Source organism: Neopsephotus bourkii, unplaced genomic scaffold (assembly GCF_033783945.1).
Source record: "Neopsephotus bourkii isolate Nb327-2 ecotype Australia unplaced genomic scaffold, CSIRO-AGI_Nbou_v1 NB_1279, whole genome shotgun sequence".
Taxonomy (NCBI): domain Eukaryota; kingdom Metazoa; phylum Chordata; class Aves; order Psittaciformes; family Psittacidae; genus Neopsephotus; species Neopsephotus bourkii.
The window spans coordinates 501,072-521,908 of record NW_026901764.1 but is presented as its reverse complement, the minus strand read 5'-3'; the positions used below and the strand labels follow the sequence as shown (position 1 = coordinate 521,908).

Sequence of the window (20,837 nt, the reverse complement as noted above, 5' to 3'; positions counted from 1 at the left end):
GATTTGAAAGACTGAATTTTCTCATTACATTGATGGCAGCATTATTGGAAACACTTCTGTGGAAGATACGTTTATGTAGGCACACTGTGGTTTCTGTGGGTTTATTGGTTTTTCCTTGTTTGGGAATTTTATTTTGTTGTTTGGTTTTATGGGGATTTTTGTTTTGTTTGTTTGGGGGGGAGTTGTGTTGGGGGTTTTGGGTGTGGGGGGGATTCTTATTTTTTTGGTTTGGTTTAGGTGTGTGGTTTTGGTTTTTTGGCTTTTCCCTTGTTTTGTTGTTTGTTTTTGTTTTTTTTCCTTTGGTATGCCTCAGTATGCTTACAGCATAAGCTTTGTAATTAGCTTTTTAAAGAATAGATGTGTTTGCTGTCCCCTTAGGTATGTATGATACTTTTATTTTGGAGTTTTAAGTAACATTAAGAGTACCTCTGAATTGTAATCTTGTTTCTTTAAACTATGGGGACATAAAAATGTTGTTACTTGTTTCTACATTAAAAAAACATCAATGATATAGTAATACTTTAAAATATTCAGACATTATAAAATGGGAAATGGGTTGTTCTCTTGATTCAGAAATTAATTGCATTAAATTTTTTTTGTCTACAAAATTCAATGCCTAGGTGGACTTTAGAGGAATGCCTGTAAAAAGCCTTGCATTTGCATTAAGTGGCAGTCGTAAATTTTTGAGTAATCCAGAGGTAGTGTTTTCCAGTATTGGATTTTTGTTTTATCATCTTGCATCGACCTATATGTCATGGCACAATAGGTTTAAATTATGGTATACTGTAATATTTTTACATACTATGACACAAGAATTGTGAGTGAAGCTTAGGATCCCGTATGAAGACAGGCTGAGAAAGTTGTTGCTGTTCAGCCTGGAGAAGAGAAGGCTATGTGGAGACCTCATAACAGCCTTCCAGTATCTGAAGGGGGCCTATAGGGATGCTGGGGAGGGACTCTTCATTAGGGACTGTAGTGATAGGACAAGGGGTAATGGGTTAAAACTTAAACAGGGGAAGTTTAGATTGGATAATAAGGAGGAAATTCTTTCCTGTTAGGGTGGTGAGGCACTGGAATGGGTTGCCCAGGGAGGTTGTGAATGCTTCATCCCTGGCAGTGTTCAAGGCCAGGTTGGACAGAGCCTTGGGTGAGATCGTTTAGTGTGAGGTGGGTTTGGAACTTGATGATCTTAAGGTCCTTTCCAACCCTAACTATTCTATGATTCTATGATCTGTCTCTTAGTCTCAAAACAGTTCTGAGACCTCATCTTGCTGAAATGCAGGATATGTTAAATTTTCAGTAAAGGCAGTGAACAAGAGTTTTGTTTTTCTTGGTGACTTGTTTGGTAGTCTGTTAACAAAGGATTTCTTGTGGCAGTTGTTTTTTCTTGTTTTTAAACTTTGAGTTTACTTAGACATGGGAACGCTTGGCCTTTCCACACAAAAAAGATGTGGTGGGTTTGTGGTTTTCAAGAGCAGAGGTATTTGGTCTTTTGATGATGTCATGGATGAGTTTTTTTTAATCCAGAACTTCAAAAAGTGTTAACAGGGAAAGAACTTGGAATATTTAACTTTTTAGGGACTTTTTCATGTTGGAAAGATTAATCTCTTAGATCCTTGCAAGCATGGCTATTTCTTCTAGTCCAAGTTTTGTCATCTTCGTGAATTTTAAACCTTTAAGGGTTTCACACTGTTCTGAGTTTTTCATCTTTTTTCAGTTGATTTAATTGCAAGACAATATCAAAGCTGGTATCCTTAAAATGTTAGGATGAGAAATATGCTTCACATGCTTTGCTTTCTGATGAGGTAAAGAAAAGAAGACTTCTCCATTATGCCCATACTGAGCATCTGGGAGATCAGAGTGAGTGGTTCACCAAATATTCATGTTAAACAGTTGAGATGTGAATTAATATTATATAAAGCTAAATGGGTTAAAAGGAAATGAATCCACTTGTTCTGATACACTTGTCCTCAGAGGCATACTTGTATATACTTCAATACACTTTGGCCTTCAGTGAGGTGAAGCAGCTTGCAGTATTTTCTTATTTTAAAAAGTGTGTATTGGTTACATACTGATAAAGATGGTAGAAAAACACTGGGTTCCCCCACCTCTACCTCTCTTGGACAAATGATACCTGGAAGATAGCAATTCAGTTCACTCTTCAGAAAGCATATTCTACTCTTAAGCCTTCCCAGGCAAAAGAAAGCCCTTTGAAAAAGATGCCATCAAAGATTTTAGCAGTCTTGACTTGTCCATCCTGTACACCAACTGTACACAACTTAAGCATTCAGATGGAGACCTCTGAGAGTATATAAAGCTGTAAGCCATGAATGCTCCCTATGCCAGAGGGACTTTTTTTACTTTCAGAGGAGTAATTCAAGGTTACTGTCTTGGTCAGAACATTCTGACCACAAGCATAGTCTTCAGAAAAGCGACAGGAATGTTTTGTACCCTCTGGTTTGAGTTATACAGCAGTTAGCTCATGAACGAAAATGCATCATTACTATCATCCAGTTAGTGTTATCATGAAAACTGTCAGATTTAAATGCTTAGGAGAGCTCTTGTAACTGTTGCCATGGTAATATCAGAATAGCAAAGTGGTAGTTTTCATCCATATCCCGTTCCTTAGCAGTCGTTTAACTGTAAAAGGAAGGTACCATATTGCGCCAGACTAGATTTCTTTTGAGTTAACCAGGGACAAATCAAGACTGGAATTAACTACTTATTCAAAAATGCAGTGATTTTTTTTCCTAGATACAAGCAATATAGTTTGCTTTTGGTTTTGGTTTGACAGTATGCTTATAGTCCTATATGTTAAATACTCTGGAGTTACTGACCTGCTATTCATGTCATCATGTCTTGTAATTACTTTGGTTCAGGCCATAGTGAAAAGCAATGCACTGCAATCACAAACTGAAACTTTTGTTCGAAGAATTTATTTTCTCCAAAAGGGGAAAAGGGTGAACACTTACCACTGGAAATTGAGATGCTGCTTTCTAATTTGGTCTCACTTTGAATGCTTTCCCTTGTCAATGAGCCTGCCCTATGTTACTTTACTTTTTTAACCTGTGCGGTGTTGATCAGCTGCTTTGTTTTCAGTTCCATTCTTCTGTTTTCTGAAATGACAGAGCTTTGTTAACTGACCTGCTGTAAGAAGTTGTTCTCCACAGCCCTCCCCCAGCCACCCGCCCCAGAAAGCCTTGGGTACAAAGCAAAAACAATGTTCTCTCCTCTGACCTACATTTTCACAGTACAGCACTGCATAGTTGGTGGCGCAGCTTCCCTGCCTCTCCCTTTCCCCCATGCTCCCCTCGCAGAGTGGCTAAGTGTTGAAAAGCAGAGCTGGAGAAGGGAGGCAGGACGGGATGAGCTAGAGATACAGTTTGCAGTAATACAGCAAGTGCTGTGTCTGTTATGTAGTCTGAAGTTGTTGTGGTCAGAAAGGGTGAGACTGCTTGCCTCTCAAATTGCATGCTGTTTTGGAAGAACAAGCTGAAATTAAAATGGCAGTAATGCTCTTAAAATTTGCTAAGTGCAGTTATCATAGTGTAATTAAGTAATTGTCCAATATTTATTTATTTGTGTTATTTGACAGCATAAAATAGGTATTGAGAAATGGGGTTAGAAATTGGCAAAATATATGAACAACTACTGATGGCTTTGCTAATTAGTTACAAGCCTATTCTTGCTAATAGCACAAATGAAAGAAGCAGTAGCTTCTATATTAGAATCTTCCCTCTCTCTTTCATCTCCTTCTAAGAAGTTTTCATGCATTGCAATGAGTATTCATTCAAAGAGAGAAGGGTTTTTTCACTGTGGGATTATGTGGATATTTTAGATTGAAGTATGATTGGGAATTGTATTAATGTGTTTCAGTAAAGTTAATAGGGATGGGGGGGGAGGGGAGGGCAGAATAAAATGATGGTGTCTAGGTGCTTCCCTTCCCTCCAGTGCCTGATTTACCATGGAATCTGAGACAGTTAATGCATGCTTAACAAGTTAATCTGTTCTGAAAATATTTTGTAAATATGGACTGACATATTTGATATTACTACATTGCAAAGAAAAACGAAGTACTGTTCTAGTAAGGGTAACATGAAATCCAGTCTGTCTCATCTCGTCTAGATCACTGCCATCATACAATTTTAAATGTATGGGACATAAAAATAATTTATAACATTTAAGTGAAGAACTTAATGGACACTGAATTTTCCCTCAGACCAACCCCTGAGGCTTAGAAATAGCTTTAGCTGTTATTTTTTTCAGAGTAGAACAGATCGTGAACTTTACCCATTGAAAAATCTGTCTGTGGCTGGAAATAGGATCAGTTCTATTACTCCAAAACCTTTAGCTGTGCATTTTCCATGCTCAAGTCCACTGATACAATCTGCAAATAACCCAAGTCACTGATATAACTGGAGATGTGAAAGGAACAATTCTTCTGTTGGTGAACAACAATTTTTTTTTTTTTTTTGTGGGACTTCATTTTCGTCATCCAGTATCAATGTGTCTTTATTTTAGTTGAAAGTTAAATAAATAGGACAACAGGAATTCCCGTTTCTCATTTTTCTTACCATGCTTACTTTTCTAAGATCTTTTTTCTTTGCCATAATAATGGTACCAATGACACTGTATTTTTTTTTCTGTAGCAAGTTGTGAGTCAGTATGGCTTTTTAAATTTGTTTTGAATCTGAAGAAGACACAGAGAAGTAAAAATATTTAAAGCAAATATAATACAGACTTCTATACCTTTTTTTTTTTTTTAACTGATTTGCAGGTGTGTTGGGTTTTTAGATACAAGCTTGTATCTTATTTCCAACAAAAAATGAATATAATAAATAATGATTGCACTATTTTTAACTTGAACAGTTTTTGTATTCTACTAGAGTGAGCAAATAGCTCAAACACAAGATAGAAAACAGTAAAAACATTCAGAGAATGTAATGTAGATCTTTCATTCCGTAATTGCATATTTCATCATACAGCTGTCCCTCCTACTTCTGAAAGCTTTGTAACAAGCTGCAGGAAAACAGTACTTGGCTATGAATGATTTAAGTAGCCTTGAGAATGATTTGTATATAAGAGTAGTTCCAACATATGGCCAAACATAAATACAAATGTTTAAAAAAATTTGGACCCTTAAAAGGGCATTAGTTTTGTTTGTTTGTTTGTTTGTTTGTTTTCTTTAATGTCTTATACTACTCACTAGTATTTTTACTATCAAGAGGTTTGATAAACTGAACTCCTATCATAATTCTTCCAAGCTTGGGCAGATGGGCATCATGCATGAGCTCCAAAGTGGAGTACTCGAGAGGTTGTTTGGCTGCCAAACTTTATGATTCAAGTGCCAAACTGTTTAAGGTTTAGTTATTAACATCTTGGACTATATCCAGTATACAGCATTTTGAACTATCCAGAGTTGGTAAAATCCAAGTAGAGTGCATTATAGTCTAGCTTGAAAGTGCTGAAGGCAGAGAACAGCGTTGAAGCCCTCTCCAAGAGGCTGGGCTGTGTTCTTGGCCAGCAGTACTTGGGGAAGAAGCCACTTACGGGATTGTACATCTTTCAGAACTGAATGCCGTTAAGTAGTAGCTGGCTCTCAGGACTCACTCTAGTGAGTCACTCACTCTAGCATTATTGTGTAAATCTTGCATATCATTAACTTCATCCAGGTGGTTTTCATCTGGGATATTAACTGTGGCCTGTGTTTGCTGGAAGAAAGCAGGCAGACTGAGGGTGAAGAAAACAATAAATATGTGTTGAAAGAACACTCCCAAAGCCTTTTTCTAATGCTCTCACAGTAACACCAACAGTCATCACATAAACTGAGTGGAGGCGCTTTCAGTTTAGCTGGAGTAATCTCTTATGCAGAGTGTTACTATTTTGACACACATTTACTTTCCCCAGAAACAGACACACCTACAATTTGCAATATCTTGGAAATGCACAAATGTATAATTATCATACCTAAAATACAACGGATGACAAAATTTGGTGGATGATGTCCAACAAAAATGTTGATGAGCAAATTCCCATACACATCTTCAATAGGAGCTCCTGGAATTTCTTCAGGGAGCTAGTCCAGTGCAGTGCAGCCTCTTCATGTGTGTATGTTTCTGCATACAGACAGCTTTTGGGTTGCTGGGAATGCTCAGTAATATGGTTTGTCTTTTCATTACAAAAAAAAACCCTCAACAAAACAACTGCTCTGATCTCATGATATAAAAACTAAGCTTTAAGAACTAGAGAGCACTAGAAAAGTCAAGTAATTATAAAAGTTAGGAATTGTTTTCTTCCTGAGCAACTTTCCCATAAAAAGTGAAGTCTGAAGACCGTAAATATAATCAATTTTATTAAATAATAAAAGTACATCAAATATTTGTTTTTTATCCAATTAAAAAGTCCCAGTCAAACAGAAAACTAATCACAGTTCTGTTATCTGTTGCTAAATCAAGAGATGGGTATTGCTTACCCTGGCACTGTGACAAACAGTGATAACCTGAATCTGATATAACTCTGTTGTAACTCAGTTGGAAAATAGCCTTTAAAAGTTCTGTTTGTTAGAAAACTGGAAACCTGTAAATAGATTTAACCTACTTCTCACAATTTATTTTCAGCGGTACATGTTGTTGCTTTAGTTTTTAAAATCGCCTAGATTTTTGTTTTGCCCATATTGCTGTCTGGAACTCTCCATCTTATTATGCCGTAGTCTTCCCTATCTGTGAAGTAAGGCATGTGCCTTAATTTTCTCTGTCAGATGTATTTTCACTTGACTGATCTTTCCTGTTTTGGGGGGGAGGGCAGGGCAGGCAGGAAAGATCAAAATCAACAGACATTTGGTTGGTTTTCTACCTCTTTCCACAAAATGGAATATTTTTGAGACTGCAGTGAAAGACCTGAAGTTCTGTTTTGCATTTCTCATCAGCTTTTGAGTTACCTTGAAGTTGTACAAGGAAATGAACAGCAGATTCAATGAATTTGCATGAGGATGCCAAGATGAATTTTACTTGGCACCAGGTTTTAGGAGCTCACCCTGTGACTTTTAGAGAACTAAGTAACTTTAGTCAGCTCTTTCAGGAGAATTTGGTTGAATCTAGAGTTGAATCTGAACACCACAGACATTTCTGAAGGCGAGGTACAAAGGTGGTAGTTTTCTAAACACTGATTTTATTTATTCCTCCTTCCTGTCCAAAACAAGCAATCTCCCCAAAACTGGACTGACTTTAAGGAAGTACTTTCTTAGTGCTTTAGAGATCATTGGTAGTGTCTTACAAAATTGTAAATGTGACATTGTTAAGTAAATTGTACATTTAAGAAGTGTATAATAATTTAAATGTGGCATTTGAAGGTAAAACTGATCTGCCCTTTGTACATTTCCTTAAAGTTTTTCATTTTACAGCCATTCTAGACAACAAGAACTCATTCCATTAAAGAGAACGAGAGCTATGAATGCATATTTTTTTAAATAAAATTTTAGTATGGAAAATATGCTCAATCATATTTTATTGGCACATAATTCAGCAGTTGTACCACCAAAGTGTGCATGCTTATTATTGCACATTAACACAAAGGTCCTTTTATACCATCTTCATTTTTCCTCAGTTTTGCTGGGAAAACCTTTTGGTTATAGTTTCATAGTATTAGGTTATCAACAGCTATACTTTTTTAACTTAAAAAAATAATTTTTAGAGTCCACTGTGTGATAGGGATCGACTAAAGGCTGTCCCATTAAGCTCATCCATTTTCACTGTACATGCGCTCAGCAGTATTTACAAATTGCACATGGAGTACATCTGACAGAGGGAGCGTTGTCCTTTTAGTGCAGTTTACGATGGCGATACCTGCCTGCTTTTTCTTTCGCTGCATTGGCGCAGGCATTGTGCTTATTTTGTTGTAAGTGGTTCCAGTATTTGATCAGTTCACTAGGTTGGAACTGATGGGAGGTAATTAGGTGGCTATATTTACAGCTGGAGTAAGAAACTCGCCAGTGATTGAAGACAAACTCATTGGGTGGAGGCATAGGGTCAATTCTCAGCTTGGCAAGACAGATCCCCACGTATACATCCTCTAAATGTAAGCGTCTAATGCTTAAGGAGACTTTAAAGATTTTTTCTGCTAAATCTCCAGAGAAAACATAACCAGTTCCAGAGCAGAATACAGGATAACGTTCACTTGGATACAAATCAGGTGGCATATACCACTTACTATCCTTGTTCCTATTAGGTGCATAACCTCTCATTAAATAACCTGTAAAATACTTGTGCCTTGGAGGAAGTTCCGGTTTCAGAAGCTTATGTATTAGATACTCAGTATTGACAAACATATCGCTGTCAGTTTTCATAACATATGGAACATGTGGACAGTAAGATGCAACCCAATTCATTCCCATCAGAGTTTTAATGGTTAAATTATAGTAGGTGTCTAAGTATTCTTGTTGAATGATATCGTGGTACTGTCTGCTTTCCTCTAGTATGGTACGCTGGAGGTATCCGTTTACCTTGATGCTTAAGCCCAGCAAAAAAATACGAACAATTTGAATGCCAGGGGTGAGGCTTTCATTACCCCAAGTTTGTCGAATAGCTTGTCTAGCTTCCACCTGGCCTGGCTCTGCAGCAATGAGCAATATTAGAAAAGGGGTCTTCTCCTGGCACTTCTCAGGCTCATTTATGATGTATTTGAAATGGTAGGAAGCTGAATGCCCAGTACCTTTCTTGTTGTATATACTTCCATTTGCACTGAGGGTATTTTCCAAACCAGTTACTCCTTGTAGTGACAGATCAGTGTTGTTGGAGTTGGTGACAGTTTGAGGCCTGAGCGTCTGAGGTATGGCATCCTTCCACACATTCCTTAGAGAGCTGTGGTTTGTCTCTGTTTTTATAGATCTAAATCCTCGCATAGTGTAAGCCATGGGGTTTTCTTTGAATCCAGCCCTGCCTGGCAGCCAGTCGTGATGATTAAAGAACAGAAACATAGCAAAAAGAAATACGAGAGAGATCAGGCCAATGAGATGGGTGCGAAATAGAGACCTTTTGGTATTCCAGGTCATCTTTGCAAAGCAGCAGTGTCGTCTTCTCCACTGAAGCATGTTGTAAAAATCCAGTGATGGGATATGGGACAATGGCCAAGCAAAATGCTTTTCTGATCCTGTTTAAATCCACTGCTATTCTTTGGTATTCATCTTCTTTTGTTCCTGGTGGGTAATTGTCTGCAAATGGCTCACACTGCAAAGATTAAAAAATAAAATATCAGAGATCTTTAATTTTATACACTCGTAAAAGATTACAGTGAGAACCTAGCTAGAAAATTGAGTTCAACTCTTTTGAAAAAACAGACCATGTAAATAAAACCAAGGTTTGATTTAGGCTGAACGTAAACCTTGGTTATGTTTTAAGTAGATTTACTAGCTTTTGATATTTTTTTCATGGTAAAAATTTTGACAAATGTCCCGGGTATCAAAGATAAAGGGGGGGGGGAATAAGATAGCTGAAGTTTGAAGTACACATAAATAGCTTCATGTGTACTGGCTGTGAAATCCTTGTACAGTGTTTGAGAAGCGCTGAATGAAAAGGCCTTGATAGCAGATGGAAGGTTTATTGGCATTAATTAAAATTGATTTACCATACAGAGGCTGGTACAGCTCACAGTTTAAAAACCCTTTTTGTAAAATGGTCATGTATTGGTGGTGGGACAGACGGTGCAAGGTTGATTATGGCAGAGTTGTGTTAGTCACAGTACACCACTTGGTGTGTTTCCACCAGCTCTGACTGTGTTCAGAAAGTCAATGAGAAGATGCACCTGTCAAAATTAATTTTCAGGGTCCAGTAACCTCACTGCACAGCCCTCAGATGGTAATGCAGGATAACATTTTCTGTCACCTTTCAGGCACCTTTAACCTTCTACTGCACATTGAAAGAAAATATTGAATGGAACACTTGTCTGTTGTGCCAGGCTCAGATGCAGCTGAATTAAAATGAAACTGTAGGTAGAGATCTTTGGTAAACATTCATATTAACTGAAAATGAAATTGCACAGCACTAAGTTTCTGGCAGACTATCTGATGAACATGATTTTTAGTTTGGGTTTCGTTTTCAGGTTTTATTTTGTCCGTCTATAAATGTGTATGTAACTACCGTGCTTGTGGGATCGTATGGATATTTCAAGTATTGTTACCAGCAGCTGAAACTGTAGGAGAAAGTGCCAAAGTAGCATGTGCTTCATTTTCTCTTATTTTCTTTTTCTTTTCATATTCAAGAGCAGAGTCAATATGGCAGCTTCGTGATGCTGCATATTAAAAGCTGATCACATCATCTCGTAAATGAACCTTTCACTGCACAGTAGCAATTTGTTTGTGATTTTCAATTTGCTTTAATTTATTTCTGGGCCCTAGAGTTTTGTGTAGGAGAAAGGATGACAGTTGAACAGGAGTCCACAGAAAATGCTATTTCTCATTAAAATGTGTAATTTATTAATTGCTTTGCTATCTTCTAAAACAAATATTAGCATTAATTTCTGCATTTAAAAAATAAGTGACATGTTATGTGGGAAATTATAGGATTTTACATTGTAAAGAAGTAATTTAAGATGAGATGGCAGTTGAATAATATAGTACAAAATTGTATGTGATGTAACATTCAATCTGCCTGGCTCACGTAGAGGAAAATTTGTATTTGAAAAGGGTACTGAAAGATGTATAACTAGGGTTTATTTTAATTACTGTATGTTAGTTTGTATATAAACAAAGTAACGTGTTCGAAGAAGGTGCCTCATTGACAGGATTTGGAAGCAAGGGGAAAGTAGTACTGCACTGAATCAGAATTCTTTCATACTAACTTCCACTAGGAGGAGCAAGTAAGTGCGGATTTTAACGGCGGTTTATGACAATGTATACGTATCTAAAGGCGACACTGCTCCTTAATTCTCCTTCTGAAGCAGCAAATATTTGCCTTTTAAGCTCTTCCTTGTCATTGTTCTGTTACACAGCAGTCCTGAATTTTGGTTTTAAGCTCACTGAAAGTATTTCTGATTTTTTTTTTTTTTTACTATTTTATTGTTTCTTTTTTAAACTTCTTGGGACAGATGACACTTACCAGAGACTGAGCTGCCTTTCTAAAAATTACTTTCCAGTGTACAGCTGTTAAACATGTGTAGCTTGAGCATTAACCTAACATTCCACACTACTCTTTTTTTAAGCTGCTTTGACTTGGTCATTATCCTTATGTAAAAGAAATTAAGTCCCAAATGTAAAAGACTTATGTTTATTTGACCACTTGAACCTGCATTTGCATGCTCAGAAAATTAAAGCTTGCTGTAAACTAATAATTTTGAGTTTCTCTGCAGTGTGCAGTGAGTTTTAAATGAACACTCAGCCATTTGGGGAGAATATTTCTGGATAAGCAAACACAGAAGCCACTTCAAAGGGTACCCTAGATCTCAAGGAAATTAGTTGTTTTTCTACCAGTTTGGAAGACAGCAGTAGGAATATTTGGCTAATTATCATTTCATTGCATACATGTGCAGTTTAGGATAAAAATAAAATCCAGAATTTCATAAATGTGGAATAGCAGCTGGAATTCAGGTTACTTTTGTCACACTGTATTGTTCCACTTCTGAATTTGCCCCATGCTACTGATCTGTGTTTAATTTTTAATTGAGGCACTGTTTTGGTGTGCACCTACTTTCATACAGTTATGTAAATATTTGTGTAAACTGAAAACTAATTTCAGGTGCTGTCTTTCCATGATACACTGAAGAAGTGTCTTTTTTGTTTTTTTTAAGGAAGCATGCTCACATTGTGCACATTAAAATAAGTTTTACAGTGAGAAACAGAGCTGGAATCATAAGAAATTTAGAGTCAGGTCTCATGTATTTCCTTGATTTTTTCAAGGTGGGAGCTTCATGGGAAATCTTCAGTATCTGTTTGCCCTTAACAAAGGCATTGTATGGGTAGGGGAAGGACCTACATCTATTCCTCAGTTTCATAAAAAATATTGACTGAAAAAAAAACAGACAAATAACTTTTTCTTTTTAATTAATAATTCACATATAAAACATTTCAAAATATACAGCAGGTATGAGCTGTTTGAAACACATCAACAGCTATTTGAAACCTTTGAAAACATACTACATGCTAGGATGCAGTTTTTAAAAAAATGCAAATAACTGTCAATATAAAAAGCACCATCAAATAATACCATAAAAATATTACTCTCTTGCACTATTTAGGGTTAAAGCATTATTGCTTTTGCCCAAATCTTTAAAATTTAATTTCACAGCAAGCTTATGAACAGGCACCAACCGTTGGCAGTCGATAAGAAAACCTAAGTATAGCAAAAGGTCTCTACACAATTACCTTGTCCTCTGAAAGTGTGTTGTTGCATGCAACTCTGCAGTTTGAAGATATGATTTATAGTAGTTATACTTCATTTTTGGCACTTGACTGTGCAGTCAGTGATGCATTATCAAATGCCAAATATATAAACTCTGAATGCCTCTTGAATTTTTATTCGCGGTCTGTGCTCTGCTGGTGTTTTGGTTCCTGGTACTTTGAATTCTGCTCTATAATTATAGCTTTGCAGATTGAAGCATTTGACTTCCTATTCACACGTCCTGGATTTTCATATTTTGATTAGCTGTGTGGGCAAACTCTTTAATTAGAGAGAAGAGTTCAGAAGGCAGCCGGAGTCAGTATTTTGATAAACAGCAGCAGTTGCATATTAAGCCTCACATAACGTGCCTGAGTTTTACTTAGAGACTGCATTAATCTTTTGCACAAAACAGCACTCGGGGTAGGGTTTGATGTGCAAGTTTTTAAACGTCAGATAAGAAAGTTGCACCAGTGGCTGAGCATGCTTCTCCAGTAGTATTACCTATGGTGAGATTTTTTTTGTTTGGTTTACAAGTTCTGGAAAGTGACCTGATTTTGTAAATGTCTTAAAAGTGATCTGAAGCTAGAGACTGTTGTGTGCTGCATTCTTAGATATGTGAACTATTTCCAGTTGCAGTTGTTCTATTGCATGTTAGCATTGCCTTGGGCAAAGAAAGCACATTTATATTGACATCTAATGATTTATTATAGCTTGTTGATAGATTCTGCAGATAAGCACTTTGTGGTGTATTAAATTGCTATAGATTTAGATCTTGAATTTGTATTGCAAATACTCATCTTGTTTGTTTGCCAGCACTGAAAAAGTATTTAATTTTCAACAATAAATAGAAAAGAACAGCAATTAGATGGAATGTAATTTTATAATCCAAGTCAAACAGTTGGCGTTTTCATGTTAAACAGAAACTGTAATAATGGCAAGAGACAAGTTACGTGCTCACCATTTTGAGAGTATAGTGTTTGAAGATTTCCTTTTGGGATGTCAAGGGAGCCTGATGTTATTTGTAAAATGCGGTGCCTGATTGCACTGCTGATCGTTTAAATCGTTTCCAGTCTTTTCCATGCTCCCAGTTTGTGCTTGGCCAGTATTAGCCTGATTACATTTTGCTTGGGGGGGGGGGGCTGTGGGGGTGTAGAAATCAAGTGTAAAAAGGTCTGAAGGTACTTTTAAGATAATGAAATTTGACTGCATTGTCTGTTTTGATGGTTGAGTGCTCTCTGTATATCACATCATGGCCATTTTACTAGTGCTTTAAGATTACTTCAGATGAGGATTAATTCTGACCTAGTTTGAAGGGATTTCTAACTGTTTTTTCTATATTGGAGGGGTTTGAGTTTTTAATTTCTCAGTTAAAAGCAATCATTACAGTAGCTACATTACCCCTTTAATCCCTCCTTTCTAGCCACACCAGCCTTGTGCAGACCGTAAGCTATGCATTTAGTAAGTGTAGGGTAGTGATATTTTGCTGTGGGAGAGGAAAACCTGCTAGCATTCTTTCTCCCTGTTCAGAGACATGTTATCTCAGGGCTCTGCAAATTAGGAGTGATTGTTATCTGCAATGGCTGAAAAGGTAACAGATAATCAAACGAATATCACATACAAGGATTTGACATACCTTCCTTGGTCAGGCCATTTATGGTGAGAGGATTATACCCACAGAAAATAGTTTTGGCACGCCATCACTTCAGCAAAAAAGATGCTATCGAACATGCGCACATCCCCCAACAGTCTGTTTCCTGCGATTGCTTTTCACAGTATCCAGTCTGTCCATCTGTCTGCCCGTTGCTGTTACCTTCCTTGTTCATAAGTGTTGTCCTTGTCTTGGGGCTTTTTATTCATCCTTCAAACAAAAGGACAGTAGTTTTCGTTTTTGTTCCTGTCGTGGCTCTCCGGCGTTCACGGGCAATGTGCTGGAGATTTTACATCTGGTGTTTCCCTTGTCGGACAATGCAGTGCTGTGTTCTCTTCTTCTCAGTATCCATATTTCTAATCGTAACATTAGCAGGGAGTGCTAGGGCGTAGTGCTTCAGTCGCCTTCAGTAATAGGATTTCCCTCTATTCCTTCCTTCATTGTTGCTAGGCAGTAATAGAAACGATTTTGAGCTGTTTTAACTGAGGATTCTGGTCTATAAAATCCGTTCCTTAGTTCTTCAGCTGCTGCACAGGCAGGCAGCAGTTTAAATGTGGACTTTGACAGATGCTGTCTTCTGACAGAGCAGAATTTAACGTCATTGCTTGGCTGAATCCCACGTGATTGTTTGCATTCATTTTGACTAAATCCAAAGGCAGCCAGAAAGCTTTACAGGCTCTTGCTGCTATTTGATAAATGATACCGACTCAGTTCAAGCACAATGATAGGTGAATAGTATAAAAATTGTATGATTATTAAATAAATGATTGAGGTTTTTTTCAAATCATTTTCACTTTTCCTTGACACTGTAACTTATGATTCTTTAGGGGATTTTTAATGCTAGACGTGCTGTTTTCCTATTCTGAAAGCTGTTCTGCAGTGCAAAGGAATTATAAGTCTTTAAATACTGAAGCTTGATTTAACCCATTTGGCTGTATATTCAAGTATAAATCTGTGCTTTCATGCCAAAGAAAAAATAAAAATATATAGTTTTGCTCTTACTTCCTTTACACATGCTTATTCTATAAAAGCTGCTTTTTAATCTTAGGTTAGTCAATTAAGGTGAACAACACTGATGCATAAGCACATGATGTTAAGTTGCTTTTCTGCTGTTAATGGCTTTCTTCCTGGTAAAGGTCGAAGACTGGTATTGCAGAATTGGAGGCATTTGATTTCAATTATTGATGGATCTAAATGTCTTTTGTCTGTTATAGACCTACTGATATTATGGAATTTGTCTTTCTGGTCCTAATGAAACTTATGTTCCTTTAATTTCTGTCCTTTCAATGACTGAACCTTCTAAGCATCTTATGTTATAAATAAAATATAATTATAAATGAAATAGTTCATAAAATAGACAGCTAGTAGCATGCTTACCCAGGTATTTATTAGTCATTGCGTTTGTCCACTCTATTTTGAAAAGTTAATGACTAACTCTTTAGAATGCTTTTTTGGGTTGTTGGGGGGGGTGGAAGGGTGTGATTTTTGGGTTTTTTAGAATCGTAGAATGTTTGTGTTTTGGTTTGGGTGGGTTTTATTGTGGTGGATTTGTTTTTTCTGGGGTGGGGGCTTTTTCTTGATTTTTTGGGGAGTTTTTTGGGTTTTATTCTTTCGGGGGTTTTGCCTTTTTGTTTGTTTTTGTTTTATTGGGGTTTATTTGGGGGGGGGTTGTTCTTTGTTTTGGGGCTTTTTTTGCTTGGTTGGTTTTTCTTTTGTTTTAGTTAGCTGTTGGGGGTTGGGTTTGGGTTTTCTGGGGGTGTATTGCTTTTTTTTGTTTGGGGTTTTTTTTTTATGCCAGAGGATAAAGAAAATGTAATTGGTCTATCCTAAGGTATCCCTGATGAGTAGGCTCAGGATAAGTACGTCCTTTACTGGCAAATAAGGCTTCCCCAGGCAATCAATGTGTTTTATTATTCTAGATGCATATTTTGATAATTTACTAGAAACATAATCAGATTTCTATCCTTCTAACAGATTCATCAATGTACACTACTAACCTTCTCTGTTAATTTACTCTTGTTTTTAATGTGCGCTTTTCTCATTCTAATGTCAGTTTCCACAAATACTGTGATCCTGTTTGAGGACATTGGAGGAGCATAAGCATATTCTCTAGATATTAGTTATAAATATAACATGCATATCAGCAAAGACTTGTATCTCCTCCACTCTAAAAATATTGGTATTTCAAAAAGAAGAGGGAGGGTGCGTCAGCAAGAGACAGCAGACCTGGGTCCAGACCACTTACTGTTCTGGGATGCTGATGAATAATTGAGAATTGGTGTTCTGAAAGGTTGCATGTGTGCTCAGTCTACTGAATTTTCCACTTAAACACAGACTTTTCTTATCCTTGCCCCATATAATCTACAGAACGTTATATAATCTTTTCCTCTGTGTGTAAAAACGTGGCAGAGTTTGGCTAGGCGTATTACTGCAGTCTGGAGTACAGGTGGGGAGTTGAGTGAGATAGTTCATTTATTGGTACTGATTTACATAGAAGCTTTTCAAATATTCATTTTAGAATTTTCAGATAAGACACATAACATTGTATTTGGGAAACAGGTCTAAATCTCAGCAAAATGGTTGCTAAAATCTTTAGTGTTTCAACTCTAATTTCTTTACTACTTTTTCACTAAACCTAAAGTGTATCACCGAAGGTTTGAGTTACACGTGGTATGTTTACATAATGGGTTGGGCAGAGCTGTTTTTATTTTTCTGTAATTGCTCAGAAGTAAGTATTACAGGTACAAAAATCCAAAGGTCCTTTTTTATCTAAATAGACTCTATTTATTGTTGGAAGGCAATAGGCATCGGCTTTTGGCTTTTAATTATGTGCATAGCTTGTGAACTTCAGGCAGAGCTGTTGCCTGGTGATACCTGTAAAATTTGTCATCTTGCCATGTGAACAAATTGAATATTGAATTCTTAAACCTTAAATGAACAGTTTCTATTGTTCATTCATTCATTGCTTTTAAAGGATGAGCAGGTCTTATAGAAAAGTAAGGAAAAGCTTTGATTTTTCTACTACTTTCTATCTGGGTGTGCCTGATGTATCTTAGAGTCCAAGTTTCAGGAAGAAATTCCTTTTAAAGTGCTTTTTTCTTTACTACTTTTATAAGATAACTGTATGTTCCTAGGTATTTCAGGAGGGCAGAGCTTGCTTTGTACTGGAAATATGACCTGAATGTTTTAGTAATCTTGCTGGGCTGGAGGTTGGAATGAGCTTTAGTTCAGCTAACTCTCACTGTGAAGGGTCAGTGGACTGCTTGTTCCTGATCCAGGGAGTATTATGTGCTGTAATGTTACTATGGTTACATCTTAAATTAGAAGCTACAATGTGAGTGTTTGAAATGCTGCCATCTATTAAGACTAAGAAGGAGTTACTCTGATGTGAAGATGTGCAGCCTTTGTGTAAGGAACACTACAGAGTTACTGTGGCCTGTGAAAGCTTGACTGTTTAGCAAGTTAGGCAAAGCTAGCAGATGCAAGGAGTAGCAAAAGATGGCTATGTAGAATAACCTGTGCACATAACTACTGTGAACAAAGCAAAATATACTTATGTAAAACAAAGGTGTTTAAGTTTGGAATATGCAAAAGAATAAGGGAAAAAAAAACAACCCAAACCCCAAACAAACAAAAAACAAAACAACCCTTCCTATATGTCACTGACATTTTGAGAGGGTATCAGCAGAATCTTGTCTAACTGGTTTTAAAACAAATCTTCACAACACTGACAGAAGTTTCTTAGTTGTTTCAATGGTCAGGTGTATACTGCTTGGTAATATTCTGCCTGGTGGCCACAAGTCCTAGGAAAGTTAAATGCAGTAATGTACCGCATAGCTGACCTGTAAACTGCATTCTCCCATATGGACTATGCTTTCTTGGATACTCCATGAATACTTTGCAAAGTTTATTCCATTTTATTGTAGTAACATGTAGCATTATTTCACCTGGATTATGCTGAAAACCATTCAAGTAAAAGTTCAAAGTGATTAATGGCAACATTTTCAAGATTGGTTCTTTTTGCATTTAAACTTTTTTTTTTTTTCCTTGTGGAAATGTGTTAATACACAATGTCATAAAAACTTAATTTTCATTTTCTGTGTTAGGATTTACTATACATATAGCCAGTAGTCATCCTCTTTGCTTCAAAAGGAACACTTCTCAAATAAGTCATTCAGAGTAGAGAAGACAGGGTTATGACGTATTTGTAACTTGCTTGGCTATTTTGTGATCCCAGTGTATTTCTTAACTATGTTTGTAACTGACTGAAAAAATAGCAATCTAGAAATGACCACAAGTGTCAGTATTGCCTGCCTTATTTACCTTAGTAGATTTTTCACCATTTCTTAGGCAGTTTCTGAAATCCAGGTTACACTTATTTCATTTGTTATAAATGGTCAAGATTTTGGACTGTGTTCTAATTGCATCCAAGCCATAAACTGGTGATTTAATTAATCTTTGAATGTTTTTATACATCAATATAGAACAATCTGAAATGGTGATGGAAGTAAAAAAGTTTCAGTTATTCTGAAGCATGCATATTTTTGTTGCTAATGAGTAGTGGATAACTGTTATCTCATTCAGTAACGTATATAAGCACATCCCTTGACTTCGAAAAGTTGTGAGAGAGAAAAAGGACCCCAGTGATGTTTTCAAGTGAGGGTGGTTCTTATTCCATCTGCCTGAGGAAACATTTTAAGGGGATGCATCATAATTCTAAAACTTGTGAGGTGTTTTTGTTAAATAAACTGATGGTATCTAACTGGAATTCAGTCCATTCTGCTATCACAGCTGCCTTTGAGAAACACAGGTTTGGAGTGCCTCAAAATTTACTTGAAAAGTCAAAACACAAAATGTCTTCAGTCCACTCTATTTCCATTCTGGTTTTCTGTTAGGCAAATTTTGCATACTGGACTATAGTCCAGATGCATTTCTTTCTTTCCTCAGTATTGTGGTGTTTGCTTTATTGTATCTTCTTTTGTGTATTCTGTTTTTTCATGTCTTCCCCCAGGCTTTGCATCCAATTACTGCTGGTCTCAAGTGCTAAATGCAGAATTTATTTTTTTTTCCAGGGGATGGACAACATAATTTGTACTGTGCAGTATTTTTGGTTGTGTGGTTCTCCCCTGATGAACTGACAATCCGGTGCCAGCAGTAATATTTTCTGCCTGTCACAAGTGTTCCTTTTGCATTCTGAGAAGCACAGGGACTTTATGAAGCTTTGATTCAGCACAGCAGGGGAGAGTACCAAAGTAGAAGTACCAAATGTTCACAGGTAGTTTAACGAACAACTGTGGAAAATACTTGTGGGTTTTTTTCCCCTTACCTTATGACTTGTTTTGTTCTACCTGCCTGCACTGTATGGTCAAGTTAACCCTAACACCCACACTTACACCCCCAGCAAGAGAATTTATATGAAAACTTAATTTCTTACAGAAAGTGAGACTTTAGGGAAGAACTTGTACTACATATCAAATCTCTTGAAGCAGGAAGATCTCATCCTGAGGGAGTTAATAGTCCACCAGCTCTTTTGCCTAGGGAGAAAAATGCTTTGTTCCAGCTGTTAGCACCTGTCCAGGCACAGGAAGACCTTTTTCCCTTAGGCTGTCTTTAGGCTCTTGAGGCATCCAGCACTTCTCTTCCAGTGATTTGAAGAGTGTTGGCCCATCAGTTTCATAGCCAGGATGCAGACCTCCTGCCTCGCACCTGCTGGATGAGCTATGTGGATTATCTTTTTTTTTTTTGTGAGACTGATTAAGAGATTAGCAGCTCCAGCTGTTCATCTGCTTGCTAAATTCTTTTCCCTGTGTGTGTTGTTTGTACTCATATGGAGGCACTTTGTCAGCCTCAAAAATTCCTGGTTTTGAAACTGAAGTTTGTGATGCAGATGTTTAGTGAATGTTAAATAATGTGAAATTCAAGAGCTGGACTTCCAGAGCTGTCAGAATTGCATGTGATTTGGGATTGAGACCTGTATTGACTCTTTCCATCTGTCACATTTCCTCAGTAGCTTTAGCCCATTAACTCCTACAGCTCCATTCTATAGGTATCCTAATTTACAGCTAATTATGTGGGACATAACAGGGTTTACAGCAGAAATAAGAAAGGTCTAGCAAGTTTCTTAAATGCCTGAAGCCTTTTTTTCAAGCACAGATACTAAAACTAGGAAAAACTATCTGTGGATAAAGTTCTTTCTCCAGTTATCCAAGAGGCTCTATTCCTGTAATAAATTTATGCAATGGTTCTTCATATCACACAGAAAACTTGGATCATAACATGGAAAATAAGTCTCCTTTAAAGAGCAGTTCCCTGCTGTCCTTTATTTGACACGTTGGGGGGAATTAAAATTGCTCCAAAGACCCTGAACACTACCTCATTTGATAGAACTAATTCAGGTTGGCCAGCCAGCTTCATATATATATATATATATATAAAATTATTTATTTATTTATTTATTTATTTATTCCTAATGTTGTTCCATATTAATGATTCCCTCAGCTTGAAGTGGCTTTGTCTCAACCTGACCGAAAGGCATGTGTGACTCAAAACTGGTCAGACTCAATATATTTGTTTCCTGGTTGGAATTAAGGCACAAAGAAGACCAGATGCTGAAACTCTTTAACAAACTCAGGTTGTCTATTCCTGGAGAGATCAATGCATGGAGAGAGAGACAAGAAGAGCTGCAAACAGATAGTCACCACCTGGGGATCAATTGGTGTGTTACTGGTCCTCTTCACCCAGGGTATTGGTGGTGGTGGGAGCTCACCCTCTGACCCGAGCCCTGCCCTTTAGTGTTCTTTGGGGTGTTAACCATAATTTGCATG

General features: G+C 37.0%; 2 protein-coding genes across 2 annotated transcripts in view; one reads left to right on the top strand and one right to left on the bottom strand.

Moving 5' to 3' along the window:
- Positions 1–20,837, top strand: part of CDC73 (cell division cycle 73) — a 112,116-nt gene that overhangs the window by 52,319 nt on the left and 38,960 nt on the right. The window lies entirely within an intron of this gene.
- B3GALT2 (beta-1,3-galactosyltransferase 2) lies at positions 6,379–14,838 on the bottom strand. The gene is made up of 2 exons (XM_061365123.1): positions 13,999–14,838; positions 6,379–9,221 (listed from the first exon to the last, which is right to left on the bottom strand). Exon 2 carries the CDS (start codon positions 9,083–9,085, stop codon positions 7,817–7,819), a length of 1,269 nt encoding a protein of 422 aa, XP_061221107.1. The 5' UTR covers positions 9,086–9,221; positions 13,999–14,838; the 3' UTR covers positions 6,379–7,816.

Coding starts and splice junctions, on each gene's coding strand:
- B3GALT2 (XM_061365123.1), bottom strand. CDS start 9,085: ATGCTTCAGTGGAGAAGACGACACTGCTGCTTTGCAAAGATGACCTGG.